The 16665-nt window shown below is 40.0% G+C and overlaps 2 protein-coding genes across 2 annotated transcripts in view; one reads left to right on the top strand and one right to left on the bottom strand.

Moving 5' to 3' along the window:
• gdap2 (ganglioside induced differentiation associated protein 2) overlaps nucleotides 1-2552 on the bottom strand; it is a gene marked incomplete at its 3' end in the record, with an annotated part of 31260 nt that extends 28708 nt beyond the window's left edge. Inside the window, exons 1-2 of the mRNA XM_083902789.1 lie at nucleotides 2442-2552; nucleotides 1450-1668 (exon numbers count right to left, since the gene is read on the bottom strand). Coding sequence (XP_083758915.1) covers nucleotides 1450-1631 — 182 coding nt within the window. The 5' untranslated portion in view covers nucleotides 1632-1668; nucleotides 2442-2552. The remainder of the gene's footprint in view (nucleotides 1-1449; nucleotides 1669-2441) is intronic.
• Nucleotides 2553-3281: 729 nt separating this feature from the next.
• On the top strand, nucleotides 3282-16373 carry wdr3 (WD repeat domain 3; the record flags this gene model as incomplete). Its single annotated transcript, XM_083902869.1, has 27 exons — nucleotides 3282-3340; nucleotides 4536-4740; nucleotides 4830-5039; nucleotides 5810-5928; nucleotides 6020-6098; nucleotides 6358-6453; nucleotides 7055-7165; nucleotides 7296-7397; nucleotides 8887-8990; nucleotides 9845-9949; nucleotides 10035-10265; nucleotides 10796-10889; nucleotides 11238-11339; nucleotides 11428-11510; nucleotides 11593-11731; nucleotides 12181-12237; nucleotides 12319-12419; nucleotides 13234-13345; nucleotides 13432-13566; nucleotides 13710-13760; nucleotides 14077-14142; nucleotides 14241-14333; nucleotides 14708-14758; nucleotides 14949-14992; nucleotides 15097-15225; nucleotides 15323-15416; nucleotides 16215-16373. Exons 2-27 carry the CDS (start codon nucleotides 4570-4572, stop codon nucleotides 16371-16373), a joined length of 2838 nt encoding a protein of 945 aa, XP_083758995.1. The 5' UTR covers nucleotides 3282-3340; nucleotides 4536-4569.
• Nucleotides 16374-16665: the final 292 nt, after the last annotated feature.

Genomic DNA, 16665 nt, shown 5'->3' with positions numbered 1-16665 from the left:
ACTAATTAATCTGGAAAATGAACATCAGATTAACCCAATGCTGTACCACTGATATTATGATTGGAAAAACTGGCTTTAGATTGTTTCAAGTGTTCAGTTTATAAATCCTAGATGATCTTTTTTCTTTACTCATGAACATGTGCTACCTGACGCTGTTCCTCCATTTCAAAATGGTCACAAGATTAAACAGCAGCAGTTGCTGGAGGCTCTGGTTTTTTTCTTCCCGCCGTGTTTAGTGCGGCAGGAATGCGCTTCACCCCCCGATGACTGAGCACAGAAGGGTCACTCACTCTCACAGGAGACGTGACACCGGCCACTCCAATTAGAACAGAAAGACATGTAGCTTTAAGATGAAAACACGTGTTACGTATGTGCTTCAGTATGTGGAAAAAATCTAATTGGACACATTCATGTAGCAGAGCACAAACTGTCCGTCTACTAGTTCTGTGTAAACCGAAAAAGAAATAGAGGAAGTGGTCTGAAAGGCTGGAATTATGTTTTAGGCTGAAGAAAATGGAAAAAATCTGGATCTGCCGTTTAATCTGGTGGAAATTATAACCTCAGATAAACATGAGGGGGGAAAAAAACATCTTTATACTTTCTCGCTAACAAAACAACAAACATCTCTGTTCTCAGTGACTGTTGACCACAGAACAGAGAAATGAAAAATGTGACAGTGTTTGTTTTTTCCTCCAGCATGATTATCGTCTTCAAAACATTACAACAAAGAAATAAATGAACAGATTTATTTCTCATATCACGGACGGCCTGACACGTTGTTTAAACCTCTGGTGCAAACATTAGTCAGTTCATTTATTCATAGAATGAACGGACATGTGTGATTATGTATATTATATTGTGTGTATGATCATCAACAAAGATGTAAAAGCAGGGTAAAAAAAAAAAAAAACATGAATCATCTTCTTCATAACCTAGAAAAAATGCCAGATTTATTACTTGTAAAAAGTAATTAGATTGGTGGATTATTGTACATTAAAAGCCCTGGGACTCAAATTGGGGTTGTAGATAGTCATATTTGTTAACATTAAATAAACCTTACTTATATAGAACGTGTCAAAACACAATTACTAAAGCTTATAATGTTTGGTTTCTCCAGTTATTTCATATTTTAAAGTGTAACACCATAAAACTGCATCATTTAAACACATATACATTCATCCAGCCACATCCAACGTGGTTATTGGTTTAATTATTTTCAAAAGACTGCTGTTGTTTGAGTGAAAATACCTCATTGATGCCAGAGGTTAAAGGTGTACGGCCAAGATTATCTAAAGAAAACACCAATAAGCACTATTTTTACCACCAAGATATGCAAAACACCATCATGGAAGAAACAACGTGTACAATATAGAAGCAGATGAGCAACAGCAGCACATTATCAGGCTGCCAGCGTACCTAAGAAAGTTAAAAATGGTGCATGTGACTCACAAGAGGATGATCTTGCGGTTGATGTCTGGCCTGAAGGGGAACGGAGAAGGGAAAACCTGCTGGCTGAGCAGACTGTCGCTCTGGTCCTGCGGCGTTCCCGCGCCATCCTCGCCCAGCTGCTGCTGCCAAGTGGGGAGAGTCTGGATGTCGACAAACTGGGAGCGAGCGCCCAGAGGATCCATCCCCCTCCGATCTCTGCGAGCTGCCGACCTCACCTCACTGCGAGGCCGGGCAAATAAAACAGTCAATAACATCAATATCAGTCAGTCTGTGTTACTTAATCTGCAACGAAGAAATAATGCAATTTTAAACACTTGTGTTTGCTGCCTCTAATCAATACGGTTTGATTTATGGGGTTATATTATAAGGATTAAATTAGATTTACACTGAAAGTAGTTGGATCCAATAAAATAAATGTAATAAAACTAATTTGGAAAACCTGAGATACGCATAATTGTACTGGAATATTTTGACTAGTAGCCACTTAAGGTATTTAGTTAGTTAATCAAGTTGGTTGATCAGAAACAAAGGTTATTGATCCATCAATACATGTTGAATATAAATAACTAAGTCATTCTTGAGATATATGTTTTATATTTATATATATATTTTTTGGTAGTACATTTGGCTAATGTTCTTGTATTTCCTTGATCTGATAAAATATATATTATATAATTTCAAATAAGACAAAATAAAAAGAAAACGTGATAACAATGATGAATAAACTCAGCATTAATATAGATGAAACATTCAATAAAAAGTGATAACTGTGGGTTGTTTATCACTGTATCGACGCCTTCTGGCTCAAGCTGCAGCTGTAGCGATGGCATTAAATATAAGGGAAGTAACCAAAGTACAGGAAACATCCCCTACAACTGTCAAAAATACATTTTTTTTTTTTACACGTTTTCAATTAAATAAACATATTAATGCAAGATAAGTGCACAACATTCCATGTTGTAAACTAGTCAACAGTGTCGCTGTAAACCTACCAAAACTAGCCCAGCTGTGCTTCCCCCAGTCAGAGGTGATGTTCACGCCGTAAAGACAACTCAATAAATCTCGACACGAAGCGCAACGACTCAAAATATGTCCACGTTCTTTGGCGTTTTCATATTAGCAGACAAAAATGGCCCAAAAAACGCGACAAGAGTTGACTTTAAAGTGTGCTAAAACAAACAAAAAAGAGCAGGTTTACACGTTTACCCGGGAGTAGCATGCTAGGTGCTGACTGCTGACACATCCAGGTAGCGAGAGTGTTTAACAACATCCGGCTAAGAATTTCAAAGTAAACCTATATCAACCGAATTAGTTCGCTAGTATCTATGACATGCCCTTTTAGCCCGTTCCACATTTGATTATGAGATTCCTTACAAAAGGGAATACATATTCCATTGATACACGCATGCGTTTTTGTCTGCTATTTCCCATTGTGGTTCAAGGTAGCCTGACAGTGGCTTTTATTTTGCTAAATGTTTCCGGTACGGTTGCTATCATGTGCTCTGTGGCTTGACTTTTTCCTCCAGTTCCTGATCAGCTGACTTATGACTGAAAAAAAACAACCAAACACTTCCGCTGATGACGTCGAGACTGGAATGCTTCTTTTAGGGTTTCAGGCAAAAGCAACAAAACGAGAATGATCGAGCAAACGCTGCCGGGATACGAGCGAAGTCATAATGTCATATTTTACACAAAGAAATCCCCAAAATACTTCAATTAATAAAGTTTCACTTTTCGTAAAAGTAAACCATTTAAGTATAATCCGACGTTTTATTATTTCGTTTATTTTACTTTTAGAGCGATATGTGATCGATTAGTTGGGTCTGACAGGGCAGCGTAGCAGGATCTACAGTAGAAGTCGGCTAAAACAGTTAGCTGCCGCGTTTCAGAGGTAAGTGGAGAAAATGTACTAATTTAACAAGGCTGCGTTAAAAGGTAAACATTGTAATAGTGTGTGGAAATGTGTACGATTTAATCACATCTGGTTTCACCGATCACGTAAAAAAAAATCCGAGAACTTTCACACGTGGGTTCAGGGAGAACTGGTGTGTTGTGGTTGATTTTACGTACAGCGCATAGTAGGCGGGCGGGGTTTGCCACATGGTTACTTGATACGAGGTGCTTAAGCGTTAACCCCGTCCCTGTTAGCACTTGGGTTGTGTCAAAACGAACGCTCCTCAGACTTAGCTGCATGGAACGAGACATTTACTCACCAAAAACACATTTATATGTTACTTTCTCACGATTTAACATACACGTTTATCCGTAAAACCGACAAAAACCGTGTTGTATAATAATGCGACTTCACCGCAGATGTAAATACAGCGAACCGCTACTAATAGCTTACGTACTTTACGTGTTGTAATGTCAGTTTTTAACGTAGTAATACTGTCTTATAACACATTAATGTACAATTATACATGCTATATTTGAGTGTTTCATACCATGTATTTGCAGCTTTATTAGGTAAGTTCGTGTAAACAAACACGAGACATTTAGTCGAATAGTTGATTTATTTGCTGTTAGCTAACAGTTAATAGTAGCCTAGCATGTTTTTGGCAATGTGTGTGTTGTGTATATAGCACATATATGGATTATTTATGCTTATATGTTTACATTACACATATAATATTTTTTAGTATACTTCTATGAGTATTTACTTACTTTTTTATGTTTATAATGCATGCTTACTATTTATTATTTAGCCATTTTTGCTGCTGTAACATTGAACATGTCCCGTTGTGGGACTTTTAATGGATTATCTTAACTTGTAAATCATTTAAAATCAAAAATACAAACTATTTTCAACATATGCCGCAACGTAATATGAATCAAAACTCCTAATATATGCATATTACTGTAGTTTAAGACATATTTACAATGATTCCTGTATTTATACCAAATAAATTTGACGTCTTGACTTAGCAAATATATTGAAAAACCACAGAGCTTGTTTTATTACTTAAATAAACACTCAAAACCAATCATCAGAGCTGCAAAATACTGTTCTGTCCCTGTTTTCCTGCATGAATTAGTTGTAATAGTTATATAACATGTACATAATAACCGTGTACTCTCTGACGCAGGTATCAGTGTCATCACCTGTGGCGTTGCAGGGTCATGGGTTTGACCAAACAGTACCTGCGTTACGCCTCCACCGCCGTGTTCGGGGTCATCGGCAGCCAGAAAGCCAACATCGCGTATGTGAAGCTCAGAGGAGAGCGGGGGCGCTACGTCGCCGTGGCCGCCTGCGAGCACGTCTTCATCTGGGACGTCCGCAAGGGAGAGAAGGTGATTTGTTGTTGTTATTTTCACCTTTTAAAATTGTCTCCACGTTTCGTCCGCTAACTCTTCGTCTCTCTCTCTCTGTCGTTGTGAAGGTGCTGATCCTGCAGGGTCAGAAACACGAGGTCACCTTCCTGTGCCCGTCGCCCGACGGCGTCCACATCGCCGTGGGCTACGAGGACGGCGCCGTGCGGATCTTCAGCCTGATGAGCGGCGAGAGCAGCGTCTCCTTCAACGGGCACAAGTCGGCCGTCTCCGCTATCAACTACGACGGACTGGGAGCGCGACTCGTCACCGGCTCTAAGGTCAAACCTTGGAAATGACGATGCTCTCAAATGTCTTGTCTTATTAACTTTTATTAGTTCGTTTATTAAATTGTCAATTTGAGCAGAAAAAGACAGAAAATTGTCGATTTCAGCAGAATATAAGGAAACATGGCCAATTTGAGCTCAAAAATACAGAAAAGTGTCAATTTAAGCATGAAAAAGACATATAACTGTCAATTTCAGCATAAAAAGATAGAACATTGTCAATTTAAGTAGAAAAAGACAGAAAATTTGCAATTTGAGCAGAAAAATTACAGAAAATTAGTTGATTTGCACAAAAAAGACAGAAAATTGTCTATTTCAGCAGAGAAAAGACAGAAAATTGTCAATTTAAGTATGAAAAAGACATAATTGCCAATTTCAGTGTAGAAAGATAGAACATTGTCAATTTAAGTAGAAAAAGACAGAAAATTGTCAATTTCAGCAGGAAAAAATACAAATATTTGTCAATTTAAGTAGAACAAAGACAGAAATTAGGTTAATTTGAGCTAAAAAGACAGAAAATTGTCAATTTCAGCAGAAAAAAGACAGAAAATTGTCAATTTCAGCAGAAAGAAGACAAACAATTGTAAATATATGCAGAAAAAATACAGAAAAGTGACAATTTAAGCAGATAAACGACAGAAAATTGTCAATTTGAGCAGAAAAAAATGAAAATTGGTCAATTTGGGAGTAAATTCAAGTTGACAAAAGTTGTAAATTGTCTTCACGTCTGTAACTTTTTTTATTTTGATCCTTTTTTCTTGCAGGACACGGACGTGATCGTGTGGGACATCATCAACGAGTGCGGCCTTTACCGACTCAAAGGCCACAAAGACGTCATCTCGCAGGCGTTGTTCCTCACCGACAAGAACCTCCTGGTCACCAGGTAACGCCAGGTCGCCTCATCCTCAAACACTCAAACGCTCTTTTGTGTTTTATAATCCGTCGCTGACGATTCTCTGCTCTGTGTCGCACAGCTCCAAGGACAGCTTTGTGAAGTGGTGGGACCTGGACACGCAGCACTGCTTTAAGACCATCGTGGGCCACCGTAGTGAGGTGAGCGAGAAGAAAACGAGAACTGTTTTAAAGTCTTTTAGCTCCTCACACTTTGAAAAAAGAATCACATCTTTTAAAAAACAGCCTCGTTGTTATGAGAAGAAGTTTTTTGCTTCCTCGTCTCGGCCTTGATGTGTTTTCTCACTTCTGCTAAAGCAGGAAATGTGGTTTGAGGCTGAAATAGCTCCTCATTTTTTAATAAACTGTTGTTTTAATAGTTGTAAAAAAAAACACTGACTTTCTGAGTATATTGTGTTAGGTGTGGGGCATGGTGCTGCTGAACCAGGAGAACAGGCTGTTAACGGGCTCTGCAGACAGTGAACTACGAGCCTGGGACATCGACTACCTGCAGGAGGTGAGGACACCTTTTATTTTGTTAGTTTTGTAAAGTTTCTACTTCCTGTCACTCTGGTTCACACAGGAAAAAAGTCAGTTTAAGTAGAAAAAAAGGAAAATGTGTCAATTTGAGCAGAAAGAAATTAAAATGTGTCAATTTGAGTAGAAGAAAAGAAACATTTGTCATTTGAGCAGAAAAAAGGTAGAAAATTGTCCATTTGAATTTGTCCATAAATTCAAGTTGTAAATGTTCTTGTCTTGAAACTTGTCAATTTAAGCAGAATATAAGGAAAAATTGTCAATTTGAGCAGAATAAAGACAGAAAATTGTAAATGTACGTAGAAGAAAAGGAAAATTTTTCAATTTCTGTTGAAAAATAAGGAAAAATTGTCAATTTGAGCAGAAAAATGTTTTACATTTATCAAATTCAGCAGAAAAAAGACAGAAAATTGTCAAGTTAAGCAGATAAAAAAGAAAATGTGTCCATTTGAGAGTAAATTCAAGTTGACAAAAGTCATAAATGGTCTTCATGTGTGTTTGTGATGTAAATGTTATATATATTATATATATTTTGCATCAGATTCCAGTGAAAACTCTGACTGTGTTTTGTTTCTGCTCAGGAAAAAGCTGCAGGTGAACCGAAGGTGAAGAAAGGGAAAACTCTGCTGGACGACGATGAAGATAATGATGATGAAGATAATGAAGAAGAGGGGGATGAAAGTGTTGATGAGGTAAAGGAGCAGTCAGTCCCTGTGTGTGTGTGTGTGTGTGTGTGTGTGTGTGTGTGTGTGTGTGTGTGTGTGTGTGTGTGTGTGTGTGTGTTGTGCTGACGTAACCTGTCCTCGTTCCCTCGTCTCTCAGCGAATCCTGAGCTGTAGTAAGTCGGGCTCCATCCTGAGAGAAGCCAGAGACCGAGTGGTGTCTCTGATGACAGACGCCAGAGCTCGAGTCATCGCCTGCCACGTGAGTGTCGCCGCTTCTCTTTCTCTTCTTCTGTTTGTGTTTTGTTCCTTTTCCATTCTTCTCTCTCTCTCTCTGAGCGATTGTAAAACGTCTGGAACGGAGTTTTACGAGCTCCTCGAAGTCGTAAGTCAGCGAGAGCTCGGTGTTCTGTGTCGTTAAACGGAGAGGAAACCGAACATTAACATCTGAGACACGGTGGATTTTCTGCAGCTTATAAAAGTACCTTGTTTTGCCTGTGGATCTGAGATTACAATCATCATAAAACACAAAGACACATTTTTAAAAAAAGAGCTCCATAGATGATTGGTTTTCTATTTTCACCCAAATACTCAATTTAGCCAATTTTTCCTCCATTTTATATAAAAATAACGACTAAATTTAACAAATGATGAAAGAAAATTGCTTAAATTCAATAACTAGTTATTGTACAATGCAGTATTTTCAAAATAAAAGAGTAGAAACTATTAAAAGTAACAAAAAGACAGATTTAGGTGAATGAACACATAAATCTTACACATTACAATTTTCCTTTTTTCCCTCCATCTTATAACAAAATAGCAACTTAATTCAACAAATAATACAACAAAATTGCCTAAATTCAGTCACCAGTTATTGCACGACACAATAACAGTGCAAACTGTAAATACATGCAGTATTTTCAAAATAAAAGAGTGGAAACTATTTAAAAGGTACATGTGTCATTTCACCTAAATCTTTTAAATTGAACAAATAATGAAAGAAAATTGCTTAAATTCAGTAACCAGTCTTTGTGCAATGCAGTATTTTCAAAATAAGAGTGGAAACTATTAAAAATGTACAGGTTTCGGTCAATCTACACTCTTAAAAATCATCATTATAATTATTTTTATGTGTCATTTCACCTAAATCTTTTTTTAAATTTAACAAATATTGAAAAGGAAATTGCTTAAATTCGGTAACCGGTCTCTGTACAATGCCATATTTTCAAAATAAGAGTAAAAACTATTAAAAAGGTACAAAAAGAAAGGATTTAGGTGAATGTACACTGTTAAAAAGCATCATCATAATTATTGTATGCGTCATTTCAGCTAAATCTTACACACTGGACCTTTTAAATGACATGAAATCGGTCCTCAAAGAACAGGAAAAGATAAACTTTTTAATGACTTAGTAAGTTCAATTTTGTTGTTTTTACATCGTTAAATATAATATAAAAATATATTTAAATAAAGCCACGCATGCCGTTTGTTTCCTCGTTATTTTGTTATTTTTTTCAATCGTGATTTAGGGATTTGACTCCGTTGACACAGTGCACTCACACTGTACTGCGCTCATCTGTCCCTCAGCTGTTTGCACTGTTTCTCATTAACGGTTCAAATATGAGAGCTTATAACAGCTGGTTATTTATGACGAACAGATCGGCGTCTCGACCGTTTCTCCTCGGGTTTGTTTGTGTGTCCAGAAGCTGATGAAACGCTGTTATTTTACGGGGTTTTTTCTCTCCCATCAGGGCAACGACTCGGTGCTGGAGTTGTTCTCGGTGCTGACGGAGGGCGAAGTCAGGAGGAAAATGACCAGGAAGACCAAGAAAGCCAGGAAGATGGCGGCCAAAAAGTAAGGACGGGGGGAAATATGGCTTCTCTTGAATCCTAAATCCTTTTAGGTCGTAATCTGCATCTGCTGTCACTTATTTATTTGAGTTATTTGACTACTGACTATTTTTAATTGTATATAATTCATAGAAATCATCTCACACTGTAAAACCAAATAAAATACATGATTTAATAACAGTGTTTTGTTCTATAAACTTAATTTTCTTCAATTTCGCTTAACAATAAGTACTTGAGTTACTTTAATCATTTAATTTTCCTGTGCTTAAATTCTTTGAGTTGTTAAATTTAAATGATTTAAACAGTTTTTACAGTGGCGGGGCCATCTCTTTATGTCTGGTGACCCCTCTGGGGGTCCCAACCCCTATTTTGGGAACCCATATCTCTACGCTGAGGGTAAACGTGAAAAAAATTTGTGTAAAAACATCATTATAAGTATTTTATGTGTCATTTGACCTCAATCTTTTTTTTAAATTTAACACATAATGAAAGGAAATTGCTTAAATTCAGTAACCAGTCATTGTACAATGCAGTATTTTCAAAATATAAGAGTAGAAACTATTATAAAGGTACAGATTTAGGTCATTGTACGCTCTTAAAAACATCATTACAATTATTTAAACAGTTTTTTTACAGTGGTGGGGCCATCTCTTTATGTCTGGTGACCCCTCTGGGGGTCCCAACCCCTATTTTGGGAACCCGTATCTCTACACTGAGAGTAAACGTGGAAAAAAGTCCAGTAAAAATAACATTTTATTGTTATATTTATACTTTTGTAGGTGTGTACTTTTGAACGTAAACAAACGTCTGTTATTCAACGGTGAAGTTTGTTTGTGCCGCTGCTGCCCCCTGCTGTAGAGCTCAGGACACAGGAGAGGAGGAGCCTGAGGAGCTGGTGGTGGAGAAGATGCTGAAGGACGAGATCGTCAAGCTGATGAACCTCCGAGCTTCTGCCAAGATCAGGTCAGTGTGGAGTCGCACGATCCTAACTCTTCAAACACCGATATATACGCCGATGAATCCTCACGTTCTGTCCGTCTCCTCACAGGTGGGTGGACTGCATGACGTGCGCGGGCAACGAGCTCAAGGTGGCGCTGCTGCTGCAGAACAACACCATCGAGACGTACACGGTGAAGATGGGCGACAAGACGCCCGTCGCCAACAAAACGTCTCGCCTCACGCTGGGCGGCCACCGCACCGACGCGCGCACGCTAGCCTTCAGCTCGGACAACCTGGCCGTCCTGTCCGCGTCCGGGGACACGGTCAAAGTGTGGAACAGGTAAAAAACAAAATTGAAATTTTTTTTTTTGAAAAACAAAATTGAATTTTTTTTTTTGAAAAACAAAATTGAATTTTTTTTTTTAAAAAACAAAATTGAATTTTTTTTTTGAAAAACAAAATTGAAATTTTTTTTTTTGAAAAACAAAATTGAAATTTTTTTTTTTGAAAAACAAAATTGATTTTTTTTTTTTTGAAAAACAAAATTGATTTTTTTTCTTTTGAAAAAAAAAAGATTTTTTTTCCTGTTTTGAAAAACAAAATTGAATTTTTTTCTTTTGAAAAAAATTTGAATTGTTTTCCTTTTTTGAATAACAAAATTTCAAAGAAAAAAATCAAAAAAAAATTCAAAAAACAATTTTCAAAAAGAAATTTGAAAAACAAAATAAAAAAAAAAATATTTGAAAACCAAAATTGAATTTTTTTTTTGAAAAACAAAATTGAAAAATAAATATTTTGTCAAATTTTTGACTTTTTAAAATCAGTTTTGGTGCCACGATATCTAACTGTAGTTCTCGTCTCCCGGCACAGGGCGACGCTGCAGGTGATTCGCACCATGGCCTGTGACTACGCCCTCTGCTCCCTCTTTGTCCCAGGAGACAGACAGATCATCCTGGGAACTAAGGTATTAGACAACTCTTGTCGGACACTTACTGCTGCTTTTAGAAGAGTCAGTGTTTTTCCCACACGGGTCCTTGAAATCCTTGAAAGGGTTTTGAAATATCGCCCTAAAATAGGACATGGGGTCATTGAAAGTGCAGTTGGTATTTAGGTAAATGTCTCCCTTGTTTGCTTGATATATACGACCGTTGGGTATCCAGACTCTGGAGTCCAGGAGAGTCATCCTCCAGAACTTCTCCTGCTCGCTCTCTAGTCACAGTTTTAGATCATGGTCGAGTGGAACCATGTGAGAACTTCTCTGACCTTCTGTTTCAGAAGACGGTCTCTAACGGTTTGCTCTTTCCCCTGACAGAGCGGTAAACTGCAGATCTTTGAGTTGGCCTCAGGAAGCCTCCTGGAGACTGTGGAGGCCCACAACGGAGCCCTGTGGTCTTTGTGTTTGGCTCCAGACCAGGTAAACCACCACCACCACCACCAGCTTCTCAAATCCACGAGTCTCTCCAACCCTTAATCCGTGTTGTTTTTTTTGCCTAATCCCATAGAGAGGGATTATTACAGGAAGTGCGGACAAGACGGTGAAGTTTTGGGAGTTTGAGCTCATCAAGGACAACGAGAGCGTTCAGAAGTAAGAAGACTAAACCTTTATACTGACATTATTAAGGTTTCTCAGCGTTTACTATCTGAACTTGTGTGTGTGTGTGTCGTAGGAGGCTGACGGTGAAGCACACTCGCACTCTCCAGTTGGAGGAAGACGTCCTGTGCGTGAAGTTCTCCCCCGACCACAGGCTACTGGCCGTGTCTCTGTTGGACTGCACCGTCAAGGTCTTCTACACGGACACGTTAAAGGTGCAGCGCAAGAAAACAAACGCTCTGCTGCTTTATTTACCCTTAAACAGTGTTTGAGTCAGTTGATCGGTTGTCCTCTGCTGCCACCTACTGGCTTTATTCTGCAACTGTAGTATCTTTTTTTAGTTTTGCCAGATTGAGAATCTCTACTGCACAGATTATTTTAGTTTCTTTAGTTTCTTATGTGTCCTCACCGCGTCAAAATCAAGCTAGCAAAGTATTTTCCACCTCCGTTTTACTCTGTGCCTTCACCAGGAACAGCAGCAACGACTTTTATTTTGAAATTGTGTCTTAAATTTGAATTCCACGTGGCTTAAAATGTCTTGAATTTAACTCGCCTTACGTTGCAGGGGCCGTGTTTATGTCTTAAAACTACGGTCACAGCATTCGCTGCCTTCTCACATCAGTAAACGTGTGTTTTGTCACTTCCTGTCCCCCCCTTCCTTCAGTTCTTCTTGTCTCTCTACGGACACAAGCTGCCTGTGCTCTGTCTGGACATCTCACACGTGAGTATTATCACTTCCTCTGTCGGCGGAAAAACAAAGTGACGTCAAATTAAACCACCGTTTCCTCTCTTTTGGATCCAGGACAACACGCTTATCGCAACAGGATCGGCCGACAGGAACGTGAAGATCTGGGGCCTGGACTTTGGCGACTGTCACCGATCCATGTTCGCTCACGATGACAGGTGAACGCTCAACAACAACGACGACGCTCTTATTATGAAATTCAGTTCTTGAGCCGTTTGCTTTTCCCAGCTCTGACGTCACGTGCTGCGTTCAGGGACTCGTTTAGACCCGGAGTGACCGGTGACTTCAACAAAGTCTTCTCCTGCTCACAATTTCCAACCTACACAAACTATTTTTACATCAAAACGTTGCTATGGTTGTCGTCTAACCCCGTGTGTTGTTTTCATTTCCGTACGACTTGCAGTTTTTCTTTAAATCACCTAAAAGCGCAGAGCGTTCTGGTCAAACCTCCCATTGTTAAAACTCTGCCATGGAGTTTTTTCAAAATCAAGACGAGGGTGATATTAAAACTGTAATTTCTCTGTCAATTCACACCCGTTTGTCACAAATTTAAACGTGGGAGCTCCTGAAAGCCTCCTGACGAAGCAACCCAAAAATTGAATCTCTATCCTTAACCGTTCTTGAAATATGATGACTTTAAAACATTGACCTCCGCCGAGGAGGCATATGTTTTCGCCGGAGTTTGTTTGTTTGTCCGTCTGTTTGTTTGCAACATAACTCCAAAAGTCACGGACGGATTTGGATGAAATTTTCAGAAAATGTCCACAATGGGACCAGGAACATGTGATTCAATTTTGGGCGTGATCCGTAAAGGGGGAGGGTAGCTGCCTTGGCGGAGGTCTGCCCTCTCCGAGTACTTTTCTAGTTTTCTCTAGTTTTGGACAGTCAGAAACAACGTTTTCTCCCAGTGTTTTCCTCGACTTCCTGCTGAGTTGTCCTCTCTCAACTGTCTTCTCCCTCTCTTGTCCACAGCGTCATGTTCCTCCAGTTTGTCCCCAAGACTCATCTGTTCTTCACCGCGGGCAAGGACAAGAAGATCAAGCAGTGGGACGCAGACAAGTTTGAGCACATCCAGACGCTGGAGGTGACTCTCGTCTTCATCCGTGCACGGATGTTTTGAGTCGTTTCCTCTGAACCTCTGACCTCTCTAACGCTCTCTGTGCCTCACAGGGTCACCATCGCGAGGTCTGGTGTTTGGCCATCAGCCCCAGCGGCGACCACATCGTGTCGTCGTCGCACGACAAGTCGCTGCGTCTGTGGGAGAGAACGAGGGAGCCGATCATCCTGGAGGAGGAACGGGAGATGGTGAGATGTTTTTAAATTCTCATTTTTTTACAGCAGTTTCTGCCCCAGTTTTCTTCTACTTTTAAGAATCCAGTTACATTTAGTGTCACACAAGTCTTCCTGAGCACATATGGATTAAGATTGTTTTTCTTTGGTATCCACAGGAACGAGAGGCAGAGTTTGAGGAGAGCCTGGCCAAAGGAGACGTGCCTGTGGTGAGCATTGATGACGACTTCTATCTCCAGAAGCTGACGACAAACCAGCTTTTACTTTGAAATGCCCAGATTTTGAACAATCAAATCACAAAATCTCCAAATCTCTAATCCAAATGAGTTCTACCATCGTTTTAGAAGGATTTAAGGTCATGCATTAACCCATTAACCCTGGTTTCATGACCTCAAACGACCAGATGAGCTTCAAGTCTGTTCAGCCACGATATTCCATGACGACGCTTCACACAATTTCAAATTAAAAGTCTCCGTTTTGATAAGAAAAAACATCTCTGAGACCCGCTCTCGTTTCACTCTTCAGGTTCCAGGAGAGACTCCGGGAGAAGCTGCACCGGCGGCAAAGAAAACGGTGGAGACGGTCAAAGCTGTGAGTGGATTTAAAAACTTGAAAGTACTTAAATGTAAGGTAAAAGCAAACAGGGTCTTTGTTGACGTTATTGTCGTCATGTGACTTGTTGTTCACAGGCGGAGAGGATCATGGAGGCTCTGGAGCTTTACAGGGAGGAGCTCAGGAAGAAGGAGGAGCATAAATACGCTTGTATGCACGCAGCCAAAGAGGTAGAGACGCCGCCGAGATGTTCTTTTGCTTTTTTAAAGCCTCTTTCTTTTATTTGTTTATTTGATGAGAGAAAATGCTAAATAATGTTAATTTTCCCTGTTCAAAGGGAGCTTTGGTGTTGATATTCAAGAGCAAAGCTGGGTTCATGTGTTTTTAAATCGTCTAAAAGCCATAAATCAAGTACTAAATACCAATATCAAGGGTAATTACAATACATTTAACAATGCATAAATACCTATAAGGGTGTTAATAAAGAGGAAATCCTTTGATGTGATGGAAAACGTTCAGCTTTTGGGACTTTTTCAGGGTATTATGTGTTATTTTTATGCTTATAAAATGACTTTTAACTGATAGTCGGTGTTGTTTTTGGCAGCTTCCTCCACCGCAACCCAATCCCATCCTCGTGGCCTTTGGAAATATCACAGTAAGTAAAACGGTGATTAACGACGGAGGTCAAATATGCAGGTATCACAACTTAAAAGATATGAAATGCATTTTTATTGGTGCAGAATAAAAAGAAGAGAACAATTAAACTGTAGCCTTGTTTCAAATCAGCCATAAACGACATGTAATGTATAAATGAACAGTTTAACCGACATTAGCATCTTTTCCAGCCGGCTCGCTACATCTTAGACGTGATAAAGAAGGTCAGATCCAGGTGAGATGTTCTCCGTGTCCCACAGTCTCTCTTTCTGTAAACTCGAACACGTTCACTAACAAAACACACGTGGTTCTTCTTGGTGGTTTTTTTCCGTGTCGCAGCGAGCTGGAGATCTCTCTGCTGGTGCTGCCGTTCTCTTACGTCCCCGAGCTGCTGCAGCTCTTCAGCGGCTACATCCAGCAGGGCCTGGAGGTGGAGCTGGTCTGCCGCTGCCTCTTCTTCCTGCTCAAGTCAGTCAAATATAAGTGTTTGGTGGTTAAATATGATCTTTTGTTGAGTGTATACATCCAGTTTATGCTGAATATGTGTCGTTTCCGTCATTCGCAGGATCCACTTTGGTCAGATCTCCAGTAACCAGATGATGTTGTCCGTCATCGACGATCTGCGGAGCAGCACTCTGTCCAAAGTGCGAGGAATCAGAGTGAGTTTAACGCGTGGAACTTCCCCTTTGTATAAAACAAGTAGTTTTGTTTACGTTAAAGCTAACGTAGCGTAAAGTACTTTCCCCGCCATTTTAACGTCAACTTTGTCTGAGCGCCGAGGCCACGCCCTTTAACGTAGAGAAAATCCTTTGGTAACTTTTAATCATTAACTTGTCCGGAACACGTGTACCGAGTTTGACGCAGCTAGCTCAAACGTGCTAGCGTGTGTTTGTTGAAATGCGCCGTAAACTTTTGTTTTTCCAAAATGGCTGACTTTTGGGTAGGCGGAGCTAATGGAAGTATATTAGAAATTCGTTTGGAATCACAAGAGCAACAAGTGTACCGAGTTTGGTTAAAATCGGAACAACGCTGTGCGACACACTCGCCAAATTTCGTCCCAATCCGACCACTTTGTCTGACCATGACTTCTGGGGGCGCTATAGAGCCCTGAGGCGACGAATGGGTTCATGCCCTATGCTACTATCGCAATTTCACCAGACCTGACCTTTGTGGCAAATTTCAGGAGTTTTTATGCACATTGACCCCCTCAAAAATTACTGGAAACCTAAATTGAAGGAGTTTGTTCAAATTCGTAGACTAGCCATTTTTGTTTTTCCAAAATGGCCGACTTCTGGGTGGGCGGAGCTAATGGAAGTACATTAGAAACTTGTTTAGAATCACGAGAGCGACAAGTTTACCAAGTTTGGTTCAAATCGGAACAACGATGTGCGACTTAGACACGTTTTTTTACGCTAACCCTCAAAAAATGACCGCGAAGCCACGTTTGCCTTTTTCAGGACATGATGGGCTTCAACAGCGCCGCCCTGCAGTTCCTCCAGCGCGAGATCGAGGGCAAAGAGGACGTGACGTTCTTCGCCGAGGCCACGGGGCGACTGAAGGAGAAGAAGAAGAGGAGGAGGAAGAGGGAGCGAGTCGTCCTCACCCTCACCGCGTGAATCCGTTTAAGCTTTTGTTAATAAAAGTGCTTTTTTTTTTTGTTAATAAAATCTCCTCCCGTCTGTTTGGAGGATCCACTCTTGAGTAAACGTTCCATTTCCAGGTTTTTCCCCTCTCTTTCGCTCTTCTTCAGGTTCTCGTAGGAGGTTTTTACGGCTGACTTAAAAAAAAAATGATTTAAGCTGCTCTCGCTGCAGAATATGGTTTTTGGTCCGGACCACCTGGGTGTGACCACACGGTCCCACAGAGCGAGGCGTCTTTGGATCGTCGTAACTTCAGCCTGGATTTATG

The sequence above is a fragment of the Microchirus variegatus genome (genome assembly GCF_963457635.1).
Source record: "Microchirus variegatus genome assembly, chromosome: 16".
Taxonomy (NCBI): Eukaryota; Metazoa; Chordata; class Actinopteri; order Pleuronectiformes; family Soleidae; genus Microchirus; species Microchirus variegatus.
Note: the sequence above shows the minus strand (reverse complement) of the source record. Positions and strands in the feature narration are given on the sequence as shown.